The sequence below is a fragment of the Ambystoma mexicanum genome, unplaced genomic scaffold (assembly GCF_040938575.1).
Source record: "Ambystoma mexicanum isolate Mex_15411 unplaced genomic scaffold, UKY_AmexF1_1 Mex_scaf70, whole genome shotgun sequence".
Taxonomy (NCBI): Eukaryota; Metazoa; Chordata; class Amphibia; order Caudata; family Ambystomatidae; genus Ambystoma; species Ambystoma mexicanum.
The window spans coordinates 1279596-1296950 of record NW_027182489.1 but is presented as its reverse complement, the minus strand read 5'-3'; the positions used below and the strand labels follow the sequence as shown (position 1 = coordinate 1296950).

The following is a 17355-nucleotide window of genomic DNA, read 5'->3' as shown; positions in this document are numbered from 1 at the left end:
AAATAGCTCATTCAGACCTTCAGCCTGCAGAGGCAGATGACACTTAGTAATAGCGCTTAGAAGCAGGAAGAATGTGTCATAAAGCACAATATGAAATTGAAATATTATTCAGCTATACATGTAAACTAATACGTACAAATATTTATGAATGCGTAGGTATTTAGACATTTTATAGGTATTTTAAATTTAAATATTTGTTGGTATTTTATTAATTTTCTAAATGATAAAATGGCGCTGTGTGTTTTGTAGTTTTGCGAGGATGTTGATATTCCATGAAATGAGTTTAATTTTTTTATTTATTTTAAATGAATGTATGACCGGATTTAAACTTTAAACGTGCACGATCAAATCCCAAGGACATGTCATCATGCACGATCATATACCAAGAACACGTCATCACAGCGCTTTCATTATCCAGCAATCCAGTAGGTGTTTTCCAAGAGAAATAGTGAAGTAGCAGTGCAAATCCAGTGTGCGGTGAATGCTTGAAGGAACGGGCAGATCTGGATGAACACAGCACACTTGAGGTCCATGTAGGATCTGGCAACTCATTCTGCTTTTAGACCACGGAGGTTGGCCTATTGCCATTCAGAGGGTGTAAAAACAATTAATATACAGAAAATGCTTGATCGCGAAACACTCATTTTAATTTGTCCCTGAAATGTATGATGCAAATGGCTCTCACATTGTGTCAGGATTAATTGGCATGAATTCCTCTTTCAGACATGTCTTCTGACTTGGATATATTGTTCTGCACTCAATAACTTGTAAGCAGTAAGAGCCCAGGATGTGCCCCGTCTTTTATAGGTTTGAGCGTTTATACGTTGGCAATCAGTGCCCACTACCAGTGGCGGACTGGACTACAGGGAACTCTGAAGAGCTTCTGGTGGGCCTCTTTTGAGTGGGATGAATACAGAATTTCTTACAAATCGTTCAGTTCATGTTAATATGGGGCCACTTTGAAAAATATTTCCAGGGCCACTTTTGGTTCCCAGTCCAGCCCTAGTGGACATCATGGGAGACACAGTTTTACATCACAATTGTGGAAGGGTGAGTAGGGGTGTGATGGGCCACTCAACCCTCACACATCTAAGGACGGTGACATTACAAAATCATTTAGGTAAACAGGTGCAATCAGGAGATATACCCCCACCTTGTTTAGTGAGGCGGGACGAGTGAAGTGTATTTCCTCCAGAGGGGTGTTACATACAGTGTCACTGTATGTAATTAAGAGACTGCCCAATCCAGGTTTCTTCCACATACGTGGTTACTCAATCAGAACGCGCCAACCACAGGTTGTATTGAAAATGATTAGTGAACAATGTACCTCCACAAGATCCATTAGGGTGATGTAGCTACACACTGGAGGTAGCGGCACTGGTGGGTAAAGGACTGGCATGCAGAGATGTTTGGATTGAACACGAGAGCATCATGACCTAACCATTGTCTAGTAAACACATGGCCCGTGTGGTCAGTTCAGTTGCATAGTACCTGCATTCAGTTCTTGGCGGGCTGATGCAGCAAAACATGGTTGGTGAGTTCATGTGAACAGATCTGGCTCAGCTGGGCACATAGGTTCATGGAGGCCCTGGCAGGATGCATGTATTTAGCATGGGCAAATACATGCCTTCTGTGCAGTCATGAGTCTGCAGCTCAAGTGTTGCAGGTTGTGTCAGTCCCAAGTGGTCTTCAATCTAGGGCAGGCCAAGATGGGCTTTCCCCACTGGAAGCAGACATGAAGTGGTACTGAAGGGTGCCTCAAGGTGCAAGCAATGAGTCTGCAGTTCTCTGCCAGCTATGAATAGCTGTGGGGGTCACCTCCTGTAAGAGTCGGTGACTGAACCTCCAGATATATGCTTGGGGTCCCCCTTCAGGCCTGGCCAGTGATGTGCTTGGCCAGGACACACATCAGAGTCATGCTGGATGGGGTTCAGTGGGGGAAAGAAGATGCCAGCATCGTCCCTTCAGGATGCATGATGAATGATGCAGCCACGTTGGTGCCGTTGGACAGGGAGCGTTGGCTGATCTTGACTTACAGGTTGGTGTGGGACCATTGGAATGCACTCGTGGACAGGATGCTCCACTGCAGGGTATGCTCTTCTGACACACGAGACATGTTGGAAATGAGTTTGTCCTGATCCACAGCACTGGTTGTTAGGGAGAATTCTAAAGACAGGCTAATTTCCCTTTCCTACTGAGTCCCTCAGCAGCTTTGCTGGATTTCCAGGGTGTATTGTGTTCACCTGGTAAGAGTCTGAGCCTTTACATGTTTTTTGCTGTGTGTGTTTAACATTTTTGTGTTCATAGACTGTGGAGCCTCACCTACTCCACAGGCATCATCTTTTTTATTGTGTGTTACACAGCACCTTTAGTGCAGTGACACAGGGTTGTCTTTTAGACTTCCCAACTCAGACTCAATTTTCTGGGACTGACTACTGTCTCTCAAAACATGTAAAGTTGCCATTGACTTTATTTGTCTTTTTAAATTCACAGACTCAGAACATGGGGCCTCATTACGACCCTGGCGTTAAGGGTTTAACGGCGGATTAAAAGGTGTCAGCGCTGTTAAACCCTTAACGCATCATTACGAGTTCCCTTTGCGGGACCCGACCTTAACGCCTGCTTTTAGCCGGCGTTAAAGTAGGGTGCCGCAAAGGGACCTTGGTGCTAAGTACTGTGCCGCAATTTGCGGCACCGTACTTAGCGCCTTCCCCATTCCCATTGAGCCCTATGGGGCAAAAATGGGAATGGGGAAGGGCCCATGGTGAATGGGGAATTACCGCCCCCGCCAACCTTGGCTGACCCCGGCATGGACCATGGTGCTATTAGCACCATGGTTTAGCGCCGGGGTCGTAATGAGGCCCATGGAGTACTGGAAAGGGTTAATACTTATCCCGTTTTGTCTGTTTCTCTTGGAGCATTGTTTCGCTCCCTTTTCATCAAGACTTGTCTGGTGGCAGTGGTCAAGACCCTATTTTTCCTACCGCGGTTATCTTAAATAACCTTGGTATTGTATGAGGCTATCTTGAGAGCCTCGAACTTAAACCCGCTAGACCATCTATGTTTTATTTTGACTCCGGCTGGGTTTATTCGCCATTTCTTATTGTAAAAGTCTTTCTCGTGTTTTACTCTGCGTGCCACACTGGCGTTGATTCCTTTGTTCACAGTCTTTGGCACAGAAGCCCTCCTTAGGCGCCTGTATGTCTGGAATAGTGAGTGTAGGCGCACTTTGCATTTCGTGGGCACAGATTGGTGGTGTAAGGGAAGCAGGAATAGTGGGTGTAGGCGCACTTTGCATTTCGTGGGCACAGATTGGTGGTGTAAGGGAAGCAGGAATAGTGGGTGTAGGCGCACTTTGCATTTCGTGGGCACAGATTGGTGGTGTAAGGGAAGCAGGAATAGTGGGTGTAGGCGCACTTTGCATTTCGTGGGCACAGATTGGTGGTGTAAGGGAAGCAGGAATAGTGGGTGTAGGTGCACTTTGCATTTCGTGGGCACAGACGGTGGGTGTAAGGGAAGCAGGAATAGTGGGTGTAGGCACACTTTGCATTTCGTGGGCACAGATTGGTAGTGTAAGGGAAGCAGGAATAGTGGGTGTAGGCGCACTTTGCATTTCGTGGGCACAGATTGGTGGTGTAAGGGAAGCAGGAATAGTGGGTGTAGGTGCACTTTGCATTTCGTGGGCACAGACGGTGGGTGTAAGGGAAGCAGGAATAGTGAGTGTAGGCGCACTTTGCATTTCATGGGCACAGACGGTGGGTGTAAAGGCAGTAGGAATAGTGGGTGTAGGTGCACTTTGCATTTTGTGGGCACAGATTGGTGGTATAAGGGAAGCAGGAATAGTGAGTGTAGGCACACTTTGCATTTCATGGGCACAGACGGTGGGTGTAAAGGCAGTAGGAATAGTGGGTGTAGGTGCACTTTGCATTTCATGGGCACAGACGGTGGGTGTAAAGGCAGTAGGAATAGTGGGTGTAGGTGCACTTTTCATTTCATGGGCACAGACGGTGGGTGTAAAGGCAGTAGGAATAGTGGGTGTAGGTGCTCTTTGCATTTCTTGGGTGCAAACGGTGGGTGTAAAGGCAGTAGGAATAGTGGGTGTAGGTGCACTTTGCATTTCTTGGGTGCAAACGGTGGGTGTAAAGGGAGTAGGAATAGTGGGTGTAGGTGCTCTTTGCATTTCATGGGCACAGACGGTGGGTGTAAAGGCAGTAGGAATAGTGGGTGTAGGTGCACTTTGCATTTCTTGGGTGCAAACGGTGGGTGTAAAGGGAGTAGGAATAGTGGGTGTAGGTGCTCTTTGCATTTGTGGGCGCAGATTGGTGGGTGTAAAGGGAGTAGGAATAGTGGGTGTTGGCACACTTTGCATTTGGGGGCACAGATTTGTAGCACTACTGAGACTGTGAATGGTTGGTATACGTGCAAATAATGGTGATTACCTGTGAGTAACCACCCTCACTTTTGGATTATTCTCGCTGCATCTATTGTCACTATTCACTTTGCACGCAAAACAGTCTTATGCAGCGGGACCTTGGTTTGCACTGGGGGCCTTTTGTGGACGTGTCAGGTGCAAACCTGTTTTCTTTGCACTGCAGGTTCCTGCACGCATTTATTTCTGTGAATCGCCTCCTCGCACAATCTTAGTAAATGCGCTAACACTTTTGTGCGCCCTTGTGCTTTTTTGGAAAATTAGGCCCCCACAGAGTAGGGCATTAATGCATACAAATCCGATGCATTAACAGGTAACATCTAGTAAAGGTGAAAGAAATACTATGATGAGAGAATGAAACTACGACGAGAGTCAGGCATGACACCTAGAAACTATACACATTGTACAGGTCCATGCATGTGTACCATGGGCTCAGGCCAAACCCTAAGGAATTTAAATTAAGAACATTCTGCAACGTGAAGACCTACATGTATAGCATCTTCAAAGAGTGCTTGTTATGTTTTCAGAACAGTACCTGCAGGTCCAGTGTGCCGCTAAATATAAGAACTTTCCAGGATCTGTGATCTCATGAGTGAGGCCCTTGGCAGTGCCAGCTGAGATGTCATTGGTGACGTCCCGAGTGTTAGTCTGGGCAGCGCATGGCAGGGGCGCGATTTATGGTTGCATAGCTTATCATTTCTTCTGGGGAATTACTTTGGTTTTTTAATTTTGCTCTGCAATCAAAACGTCCATTTCACAATGTTTGTTTCTGAATGTCAAAGGTTTTTATTGGAGCAACTTAACAGTAACGTCCCTTTCAGAAAGTCTATCAGTGAATACATGCATACATATGTGTAGCAGAATGGGCACTGTGAGCCAAGTCACAGTGGCACCGCAAAGCATTGTGGGTATGCACACTAACCCAAATCCACGCCTTTAGCGCCAGAAAAGTGTCATTGTTTTTCAGGGCTGCACTAGTTTATACATAGCTTCTTGAACCCAAGATACTAGTCAAGGCTGCGGAAAACTGGATACTGGTTTCAGCCTACTTAGGCATCATCAGTGCACCGCAGTCGGACTTGCTTTAGGTGGAGCATAGGGGCAGCAGGAACCCTTTCACATAGAATAAGACATTTGGGTCCCTTGGGTCAGAGTTCCATCCAGCAGATGCTCCCTTGAAGGTTGTGGTTGAAATCCCAGGTGAGTGAGATAGGATAACGAGGCGCTTCTCCAACAGTGACCACGAGCTGTGCACTTTGATCTGCAGTGCATTGATTTAACTTGACAAAGACATGTCTTCAGCAGCACCCCAAAGTGCGTGTCAGGAAGAGCGGCTGTACAGGGGTACTGCCGGTCACAAATGGCAATACATTTGTTTGCCCCACCCCCCTCCCTAGTGGGCTGCCACTGAAGCGTGTGACTGTCCTCTCTTTGTGAAGCGCTAAGTGCTATTTTCTAACTCCAATGGCAACCACTGCACGTCACAATGGAACCATCTCTGCCTTACTACCCTTCACCTGACAGCCCCAAGCCATCCTGCCAGGTTCCCTATCATTAAACAGCCTTTGCCACAGTCGTTGCCTGGTCACTGTTTGCAAAAGCAGAGCGTCATGAAGAAGGCTCCACTGCCAGGAAACGGACTAGAGGGGGGCCCTCTGTATGCAAATACACCAGGTTCTACCTTTGAAGTGGCATGGCTCCACCCCTCCCCCCACGAGACCCTTGGAACCTCTGTTGGCTTTCTTAAAGGGACTTTGGTTACAGAAGAGGCATTCATCCGGAAGTTGATTGGTCGCTTTTAAAAGCGGGTCAGGACTGTTTCTGGTGTGTTGGAACAGACACGTGTGTCATCCACTCCTATGTGTGGTCTTTCCTATGTTCTCTGGTGGTAGTGCGGGTTCGACGGAACTATCTTAACCTTCATTGAAGGTCTTTTGTGATTCTTGCCCTTTTACCCGTTGGTTTCTCATGTCTTCCCTGAAAATGGCTGATTCGTGACGTCATCAGGAGTGGGAAACGGGAATGTGAGCCTGAGGACCTACAGCTCTCTGTACTGAGTCCCAAATGCACCCTGTTCCTTGTCCACCTCCTGCACATGCAGCGCCATTCGTTCAGGGCACTTAATCATATTTGTAAGGTTATCTCCTTGTGTGACGTCAGTAACACCCACACAAGTTTGATAACCGGGAACGATTGAATGTGGCTTCCTCGATGGGTGGGTGGAAGCCTCATGTTAAATGGGGTGCACCCCTGCGATTGGGGCGGGGGGGGGGGGTTAGCAGGCAACCCATAAGTTCCCTACTTCACTGGAGAGTCGACATTTTCACCTGGTCAAACATGAGAAGCAGAAGCCAACTTCCTCCCAGGCAACTACGAGTTATAGCCCCTAAAACTGCCCTAGTCCGAAACCTCGGAATTCCAAGATACCAGTTGACCCCAGACCACTGAACATAAACCAATCAACCATAAAGATCTGAGAGTATGGCCGTCCCACCTTTATTTTATAATGACATGGTTTGTAGACCGAGGTGCAGGGAGGGATACATTAACGTTAAAATGTGAGGGGAGAAGCTTTGGGCACTGATGACGTGATCGTGAATGAGTGGAGTATGTGTGGGTCGGTTTAACCATGAGACACCTCCTGTGCCAGTCCTCGAGCCTGCCAGGTGCACTGTATGATGATAGAGTGGCATTGTTCACAAATGTAGCTAATTGCTTCTTAGGCCTTGGTTCCCTGGAGATGATGAGCCTAGCAGAACCCACGTGATGGAAGGCGAACAGACTGAGCTCAGACCAATGACCCATATGGAGCAAGCCAACCATGTATAGGGTCGCGCCACCATGGCGGCTGTTACTTACTGTTATCATCTTGTACTGAACAGTCTCTGCCCCTTTCCCACGCACTTGCGCGATCTGAATGACACCTGGCCTAGTAGGATCGTTGTCTGACCTCCCTCTGTTCCCCTCCCTTGCCTTGCACTTGTCTTGCCTTGCACTTGTCCTCCCGCCTTGCCCCTCCCTTGCCTAAGCACTTGTGCATAGGCATGTTATAAATGCCATATCATATCATACCAGCCATGCAGGTTTTCACTGAATACGATGACGTCACCTATGATGCTGTGTCTCCTTATAAGATTCTGCTTGTACACTTTTTGCCAGAACATTCTGTGGCAGCAAAGTTCTTTGCTGATGCAGCTATTTTTGAAGAAATATATACTTGTTTCACTTCCAAGAGCATAATGGGCCTTTTTCCCTAGCAGGTTGTAGCGTGTGAGCATTTAGGGGTGTGCCTTCAGGTGGTATGCTTTCTAAGCCACGGGCATGATTCAGTAATAACAATAAGAGGAGAAACGACTCACTGCGGACCTTGGTCCGAAAGCCAGCAAACTGCTAACTGCTTCAGCAAAAGACTTGCTGGGGCTCGCACGGAGCGTGTGCGTGAGCGCGTCTCAGCCTGTTTCTATAGTACTCCTGGGCTGCAGGTGAGTCCAATCAAGTAGTCGCCACAAACGCCATTCAGCACACCAAGAAGCTCCTACTAACTGCTTCAGCAAAGGACTTGCCAGGACTAGCACAGAGCACACTCTTGCTTGATCGAGAGTCTTAAGCACTTCTCTAGATAACAAGGTTACTTGGGACCCTACATCTATGAGAGCCCGTAAGTCACACTCTCCTAGATCTTGGACAGGTACGAAAAAATCTTTCATCTTACATCTGCAACTTACAGAGAAAGTGTGTCCATAATTCAGACTTAATTTGATGAATGTCTGGGATTTCTTGAGCTCGCCTTTGGGCAGTTCCCTCTGCAGTATGCTCGCAACGGTCACGGTTATGTGGTTTGGTCGAGATATCTGTAGGAATGAAAACACACTTTGATTTTATAAACTGATGGGGACTTCCCCCTTTTTCTGCAGTTTTCAGGTCACTGCTACAAGTGGGATTTTGAGGCCTAGAATAATCTGAAGAGGGAGGAATATCCATGTGTTTTGGGGTTTCTGCAATAATTATCAGACTCTGTCCATCTAGGGGTTTCATTTTTACTCTCTTTCTTTTGATTCACAGTCTCTTTTATAGACATCGTTACCTCTGGTAAAGAAGCAACACTCTAACGAGTTCTCTCTTTCACAAAGGTAATGATGACATTTTTCTCCTCACTAATCCTACTTTTTTTTTAATCTGGTTTTATTGAAAGGAAACTCAGGGGTATTTCTGGGGCACATTAAAGGAGCTCTCTCAAAGGCGTGTCATGTATTATATTTTTTGTCGCGTACCCCCCTTACTCTTCTCCTTATGTATTTTTTACTGGAACACTTTCCTCGTGTCATTATCCACCCAGGCCTGTCAAGGTTTCAATGAGCTTTAGGTTCAGGATTTCCCTGTTGGGATCTCATGAATTGGGCAATCCTCTCCTCAAGTTGTGAGACGCTTTCCTCATTTTCCGCACTACATGGTCGTCCGTGATCATATATCTGCTCTTCACTAGAAGGATATGATATGGTATTTATAACGCGCCTATACACACGTGTTTCAAGGGTAACTGTCTCTTCTAGGGCAGTAATTCTGAGAACTGCTGTTGTATGTATTGTTGGATCTCCACTCACCCCAGTACTGGGACCTGTTATCCTGCAACTCAGGAGGAGGCGGGTAATATTCTTGGCAATTAGTCCTCGAAGGTGGTGATTGGCTTCTTTCCTTGAAAACATTCTTATTCAAATTTTCCTGGGTACCTACTCCTGGGTTCTGAGCATTTCGCCTTGTAGGAGGAACACATTTGCAACCTAAAGCCAAAATAATGAGAATTTACGTTAATCTCTGGTTTTGTGAAATCAGTATTTTGCATGCCAGGTGGGGGAGCAGTCACTGGCTTTGAACAGAGTGTTTTCTCTGTCTGTTGGGTCCCTGAACAGCAGAGCACAAAGTCCATGGCCTCCCCGTTTCAACTACGTAGTACTGTTCACCTCAGCTACCTTAATAGAGGCCAGAGCGGGCATTTGTTTGGGGTTCTTTCCTTTGTTTATAGGAGTTGTCGGGCTCTGTATCCGGCATGATTATCCGTTAGAGAGTCATCGAAATAACCTACACACACGTACAGCGGTGCAGTAAAAAAATGACAGTAAAGGAGCAGTAATTCCCCTTCTTGCAGATTTCTGTAAGTGGGCATATATTTTAACATGGCCTCATTTTAAAAGACGCATTTGTGGTGATTTTGATCTTCCAGTCCCGCAAAGAAAGTAAAACATTGGTAAGAGAATGTCCTTTTAAAATAGTCTAGGCAGTTTTGACAATTCTTTTTTTTACATTTTTTTTATTGTATTTGGTTGCGAAAATCAACCTTTTACAATTCCACATAAGACATGACATTAAAAATCATATTAGTCATGTAATAAGGACTAAAGGATCTATGTGATCCCTGCGCCGCCCATAATGTTGACTTTCATAAAGCTGACTTCCATTATGGTGCGGCGCAGTGATCACATACATCACTGTGCCCTGCATCCCCCTACCCGCCTCCACCCTACCCACTAACCTTCTTCGGCAGCACACACAGACGTTTGTCACCGTCTCAACTGTATCCCTGCAGCGCCAGTTCTGGCCCACTAATGTGGGGCTGAACTGGCACTGCAGGGTCCTTTTTTATTTTTGTATCCTTTTTTTTTTACATGTATCTTTATTGTCCCCCGCTACCATGTAATGCATGCGGGGGACACCCCTGCAAGCCCCGATCCCCATTACTCTGATTAACGGAGCGGGGTACTCCCCCGCAACCCGTGCTTCCATTAGTCGGAGTAATGGGGGTCGGGATATTAGTACTCGGTATAGGTGAAATGTATTAGTCGCAGTGTTTGTATGATTCTGGACTGAATAGTAGAATCTTAGAAAGAACAACATTACCCAAGATCCACATCTCAAGGAAGCAGGATGACACGCTTCATCATTTTGAACTACATGCTCTACTGTTCTTCAAAAAATCATGTGCCTCTAATAGATTTAAATGTTTTAAATACCCCAAAGATGCTGTGCCCACCAAATTGGGAAATCTATTAAGCAGGTGCCTCCACAGTCTCTCCCCATCGACATAATCCATTCTGAAAAACAATTTTCGAAATTCTAAAGCATGTTGTGCTTTAAGTGCTATGCAGTGTATCAGTACTGTGCGACAATACCTTGGATGCTGTCCCTTCTCCCATAGAGGAAAACCCTTCTGATGTGGCCAGGGCTTTGTGGCCACAGTCCAATAATCCCACGGGGGTTGTGCACCGTGGAAGGATCACATGGGAGGGGAATTCCCTTGTGGGACGAGAGATGATATCTCAGGGAGAATGCAGTATTTAGAACCACTTTTCAGACTCAGGGTAACCCGTTCCCTCCCTCCCTCCTCTATGTACTGTTTTAGGGTAGATTATGTCAGGAGAAACATTTTTGCCAGAGTCTGTCTCAATCTACCAGACAAAATGCTGTAGTGATGTTGATGGAAGCAATAAATATGGAAGGTCCTAACAGTATTTGAGCTTAAACCATTCAAGCTAGTACATGTTGTTTCCAAATAGTAAGATGGTCTAGAAGCAATGATGCAAAGATCTTACTATCTGCATCCTTGGGGGATCATGCATTACTGCGCCGAGTTTACTGCACCGGATGAAAATGGTGACTCCCTTTTCCCAGCATATATATGTGGGGCATTGGGTACAGTAAATAATTAATGTTGGGGAGAGTAGTGGGGTTGCTGGGGGTCTCTTGCTGCATTTATATGTTGAGAAAAGGTGGTCAGCAAAACAAAGTGTCATTTTCTGCCAGCCCAGCAATCTCAGAGCAGTAATCGCACAGAACCCATCCATGATTACTATCAGGTGGTAGTTTTTGGGATCCATCCTAGAACCCTTCTTAAAGATGGGGACCACGTAAGATGTTTGCCAAGAGGATGGGAAAACACCCCTCTCTATAATGCTACTAAAATAGAATGTTAAAATGGTTGCCCAGGTATTCCCATCCGATTTATACAAACAATTAGCCATTGTGTTAGGGTCCACTGTTCTGGAAGAACTAGATTTTTTAATGACCTTCAGGGCTGCTTCCCAAGAGATCTTGAGAACCTAGGAATGTGGCCAACTTTTGCCTGGGTATATAATGTTTCAACGTGTTCCCTGGGTCAATGATCGTATTTATTTCAACCATGATTTGGGGGCGCTCTAAGGAATGAATAATACTCCAGAATAGGGAATCATCCTGGGTAGAAAGGATCTGCAACATGGATTCCCCATCCCTCTGTAACATGCTCAACCAATTTGTATGCGATTGTCAAAGGATAAAGGCTGATGTTAGAAATTGAAATCTGTGACTTCCCTCCCTCCAAGGACAAATTGAGCGTCTTTGAAAGGCTTCCCACACTGCCAGCCTGGTTTGTGTAGTAAAGCAATGTCCATACTTGAGTTAGGTTGCTTATAAGTAAGTTTACTTCCAGTGCTTCAGTTACATGTTACAGGACATAAAGACATAAGGTATAAGACATAAGATAGATCACCGGCACCCATCACCCAGGGAGGGAGGGACCAACTGACCCATAAACAGAACACTCAGCACAGCCTTCTCTCACTCATACATCAACATTCCACTTGGTACTTGCATGACATCAGAGTACCAAGTGGCTAGTTCAGCTGGCTCAGGCAGTGCCTGAAGAGTGTGACATAACACATCTCCCTCCTTACCGAAACGTCTACACAAACAATAAGCACTTTACATATAGGCAAGTCACATCACCATCCACCATACAGCTTCACAAGAAATCCCTGCCACGGACAAACTCTAGACTCTCACCCTAGACACATGCCAGCCTATACACCAGGCTAAAGCTACCCTACAAACCAAACACTCGCTAACATAACATATATTCTTCTGCCCACCCCTGCCACAGGCGAGCCTCCAGGCTGCCACCCTGAAGCATGGCTTGTGATCCTGGCGCAATGCTAGACATCTAAGAAAACAACAGAATCACCATACCTATTGAGAGAATTCCTAAAACCGCTAACCACTGCTGAAATATCACCAAACTGTGCCTACATCATGAATATACAAACAAATACATCAAAAGGACTAGGCCAAAGAGCCCAACTCAACCTCACCAAGGTAAACAGATCCTGCAACAACTCGAAGATACTGGCCAGGCATCTCCAAGACCACCAACAAAACAATGGGGTTGGACTAAACGCTCAACTCAATGGCAGCACTGAGTCCCATAATCCTGACCTTGGGGTACCCTGGCCTGGATTTACATATAACACAAAAAGAAAACAACTACAAGACAACTCTTCATCTTGGACAACATATTTCCGTTTAGCCAATGTTTCTGTAACGCTCACCTGACTCCCACGGAGGCGCTGGCCTGGTTCGCGCTGCTGTGACCTCTTCTAAGGTGATGCGCAGGGTTCGGAAGACGGACTGGACCGGGCCCCCCAAATCTGGCTTGTCTGGCTCGCAGAAGTATCCTTCTGTAGGCGAAAATAGGGGATTAACTGTCTGCAGGGTAATGCAATCGGCCTCCCACTTTCCCCTCTCACCCTCCTCGATACCCTTCTGTGATTCCTCGTAGCGTCTCACCTTACGGTCTGGAAGGACGAGCTCTCCATCCTGCTTCTGATGCAGGGGCGCGTTGGTATCCAGTTACTTCACTGGATTTTCGGATTGGTGAGAACCAAACTTGCTTGGCTTCCAGGTAAGTTTTTTTGATAAGAGGTTCCCCTTGTGTCCATGCATTAATGTACGAATGCTAGTGTCTTTTTCCCCATAGGGGCCGGGGTACGGAATGCCGGGGAACAGGCACCGACCCGAGATGAGAGGTGAAATCCTTGTAAAAAACAGGTAAGTATTTAATGAGTGTTTTTTGGTAATGTCTTTTCATTCGCTCATTAACGCTGTCTCTTTTTCCCCTTAGGGGCCGGGGTCCGGAAATGCCAGGATGCGGCGCGGACCCGAAATGAAAAGGGAATGAATCAACAGGTAAGTCTTAACATGGAGATTTAGCTTTCCTTATTCCCTTCTCTCTCTCACCTTTTGTTCTGGTGTTTTTCTCCCTAGGCGCTGGGGCGTGACTGCGAATCCGGATGATCGCTGCTGAACATGGAGGCGCCCTGTAAAGGTGAGTGGAATGCGGCGCTGCAGCGATCGACGCGATGAGCTTTTAAATAAAAGTCTTCCTTTTCAGGATTGTCGGCGAAATGTCTCCGGGATGCGGATTTTAGCAGGTAAGGACTTTTCCTTCTTCTGTTCTCTTCTTCTCTTCCTTTGCAGGTGATCCAGGATGCTGGCAGGCGTGGCAGAAGTCAGGATGCAGGAGCAGACACAGTGAGCGTCCAGCTGCTAGATGCAGAACAACGCGAAGCACGTGTGGCTGTTCGGGTGGGGTTTAAATAGCTTGGAAGAAGTTCCAGGTATGTATCCTTCCTCCAATCAGGTATGTATCCTTCCCCGACCACGCCTGGATGGTAAATTAGTCCCACAGGTAAAGTAGTTCCTTTCAGGCCTCAAGGAGGCCGGGATCCTGCAGCATGGTCTGCATCAGGTAAGTGCACCCAAGCACTCCCATAATGAGCCTGGCGCCTATGGCCCCAGGACTGATGTCTTTTATGAGCCTGGTGCCATAGGCGCCAGGACACTGTCCAAAGGGCCCCTATATGGGGTTGCTGGGTCCTTCCTTGGGGACTGGATGTCCGCTTTCGGGGACGCAGGGCTTGAACCGGCTCCCCGGGAGCGGGCATCATGACAGCACTCCCCCCCAAGGCCCCTCCCAAGGTTATTCCCTCTGGGGGTTTTGGTTTGTCTGGGAAGAGTCGGTGGAATTTCCTGACTAATCGAGGTGCATGCACATGGTCGCTGGGTTCCCACGACCTCTCCTGAGGTCCGTACCCCTTCCAATCAATTAGGTAGAACAGCTTTGACCTAAACATTTTTGAGTCTAAAATGTTCTTCACTTCGAATTCGGGCTCCCCATCTATTAGAATAGGTTCTGGAGGTTTGAGTAGTAGGGTTCTGGGTACCACTGGTTTCAGAAGTGACACATGAAAAACAGGGTGAATTCGCATACTAGCTGGTAAATCAAGTTTAACAGCCACTGGGTTAATTATTGCCGTAATAGAATAAGGTCCCAGATATTTTGGGTTAAAAGTTCGAGGCCCTTTGAGTGGTAAATGTCTGGTAGCTAACCACACTTGATCCCCAATCTGATACAGAGGTGCTTCACTCCGATGTAGATCAGCATTCTCCTTGTATTTTCTCTTGGCTTGTTGTAAATGCGTAGTTGCCTCTTTGAAGGCTTGGGTAATTGTAGAATGCAGATGTTCTACTGCAGGCATTCCGAGGTTCTGAGGTGAGTCAAGGTTTGAGGTTCGAGGGTGATGCCCAAACAAAGTATAAAAAGGGCTGTGGCCAGTTCCAGAGTGTACCGAATTATTATATGCGTATTCGGCTATCCAAAGAATGTCTTTCGAGTTGCTTTCAGATTGCTGTAACGTACACCGTTAGTACTGCTCAAGGGTCTGATTTGTCCTCTCGGTCTGACCATCGGTCTGAGGGTGGTGACTGGTCGATAATCTTACGTCGATCTGCACCATTTGACAACATTTGCGCCAGAAGTGGGAAATTAATTGGCTTCCCCGGTCAGAGATTAGTATAGATGGGAATCCATGTAGCTGAACAATATTTTCGAGGAATTCTTTGGCTAGGACAGAAGCTGAAGGTAAACCTTTCAAAGGAATAAAGTGGGCCATTTTGGAAAACAAATCCACAATTACCAGAATAGTATTGTACCCCGAACAAGGAGGCAGGTCCGTAATAAAATCCATTGATAGGGTGTGCCAGGGTGCTGGCGGTATGTCTAGAGGTTGAAGGAGACCAGCTGGTCTTTTCTTTTGACTTTTATTTTGGGCGCAAACACCACAGGACATCACAAAAGATTTAACATCTTTTCGCCGAGAGGGCCACCAAAATTGTCGTTTCACCTTTTCCTCTGTCTTGGCAATACCGGGGTGTCCCTCTATTAATGTATCATGAATTATTGGTACTGGTTCTGAGTTTGTATCAGATTCTCCCATTCAAATTCGGGATAAGGCGTCTGCTTTGCCATTCTTGCAGCCAGGTCGATAGGTAATCACGAAATCAAATTCAGCGGAAAACAAAGCCCATCGGAGCTGCCGTGATGACTGAGACTTGGCGGTTTTCAAATACTGTAAATTCCGGTGATCAGTTTGTGTAATTCCTTATGTGGCAGTAATAAGCGTCCTTGGAAATAAGGTAAACCATTATCTATGGTAAAGTCTGATCCCTTTTGTATCCAATCCTGTAAGGTTGTAGGGTCCATGAGTTGTTTCACTCTGGCTTGAATGTCTTCAAGCGTCTGTAACGAAGTCATGCCTAGAATCCTCTGTTCGGGAATTATTGGTACTGGTTCTGAGTTTGTATCAGATTCTCCCATTCCAATTCGGGATAAGGCGTCTGCTTTGCCATTCTTGCAGCCAGGTTGATAGGTAATCACGAAATCAAATTCAGCAGAAAACAAAGCCCATCGGAGCTGCCGTGATGACTGAGACTTGGCGGTTTTCAAATACTGTAAATTCCGGTGATCAGTGATCACTGTGATGGTTTGTCGAGCGCCAAGCAGATAATGCCGCCAGGCTTTAAAAGCGGACTTAATGGCTAACAGTTCTTTGTCCGTGATTGCATAATGATTGCAGAGGATAATAATTAACCTCGGGCGCCAAGAATTTTCTGGAACAAAATGCTACGGGATGCAGTTGGTTGGTTTCGGGATCTCTTTGGGACAGGACAGCTCCCATGGCTAGGCTGGATGCGTCAGTCTCGACGACATAAGGGAGATCTGGACGCAGGTGTTTCAAAATAGGTGCAGAGGTAAACTTAGCTTTTAAATCCTGAAAGGCCTGCTCGGCTTCTTCAGACCATTCAAAACGTTTATTTTTCCTCAAGAGTGCAGTAATGGGTTGTACCACGCGTGAAAATTCCGGGATAAACCTGCGATAGAAATTGGCAAAGCCGAGCATGCTTTGAACCCCTTTTACAGAGCTAGGTGATGGCCATTTGAGGATGGCATCCACTTTTCTTGAGCCCATTCGGACTCCTTTGGGTGTCAGGATGAAACCTATAAACTCGACTTCTGTGGTATGGAAAACACATTTCTCCAATTTAGCAAATAGTTTGTGTTGGCGCAGTTTTTCAAGTACTGCCCTGATGTGTTTTCTGTGATCAGATTCCCAAGAGGAGTACACCAGAATGTCATCAATATATACGACAACACAAACATCGATGAGTTCCCGAAGGACATCATTCATGAAGTATTGGAAGGCAGCCGGCGCGTTACACAATCCGAAAGGCATCACCTGGTACTCGAATAATCCGTATTTAGTACGGAAGGCAGTTTTCCATTCGTCGCCTTCTTTATTCGCACCAAATGATATGCCCCCGGAGATCTAACTTGGTGTATATGCAAGCGTCCTTCGCCTGGTCAAGGAGTTCAGGAATCAGAGGCAGAGGATAACAGTTTTTAACCGTTATCTAGTTCAATGCGCGGTAATCGATACAAGTTCTAAGGTCGCCTTCTTTTTTGGGCATGAAGAACAAAGCCGAGGATGCCGGGGACTTTGACGGGCGAATAAAACCATTAGCTAGGTATTGATCCAAATATTGTCTCAAATGCAGGTTCTCAGGTTCGGTAAGGGCATAAATCCTGCTACAAGGGGGTTATGCACCGGGCACCAGATCGATTTGGCAATCGTACGATCTGTGAGGAGGTAACGTGTTGGCCTGTTCCTTTTGGAAGACGTCCTGAAAGTCTTGGTATTCCGGAGGTAGTTGCATGGAGGCAGAGGTTACAGATGCTAGATTAATCTTCAGGTTTTCTGGGTAGCAGGTTTGTGTACAATCCG

The 17355-nt window shown here is 46.4% G+C and overlaps 1 protein-coding gene across 1 annotated transcript in view; it reads right to left on the bottom strand.

Moving 5' to 3' along the window:
• Window positions 1-17355, bottom strand: part of LOC138562829 (uncharacterized) — a 36716-nt gene that overhangs the window by 8184 nt on the left and 11177 nt on the right. The window contains exons 2-3 of the mRNA XM_069642799.1: window positions 9031-9207; window positions 8155-8280 (exon numbers count right to left, since the gene is read on the bottom strand). Of these exons, the coding sequence (XP_069498900.1) occupies window positions 8155-8280; window positions 9031-9207 (303 nt within the window). The remainder of the gene's footprint in view (window positions 1-8154; window positions 8281-9030; window positions 9208-17355) is intronic.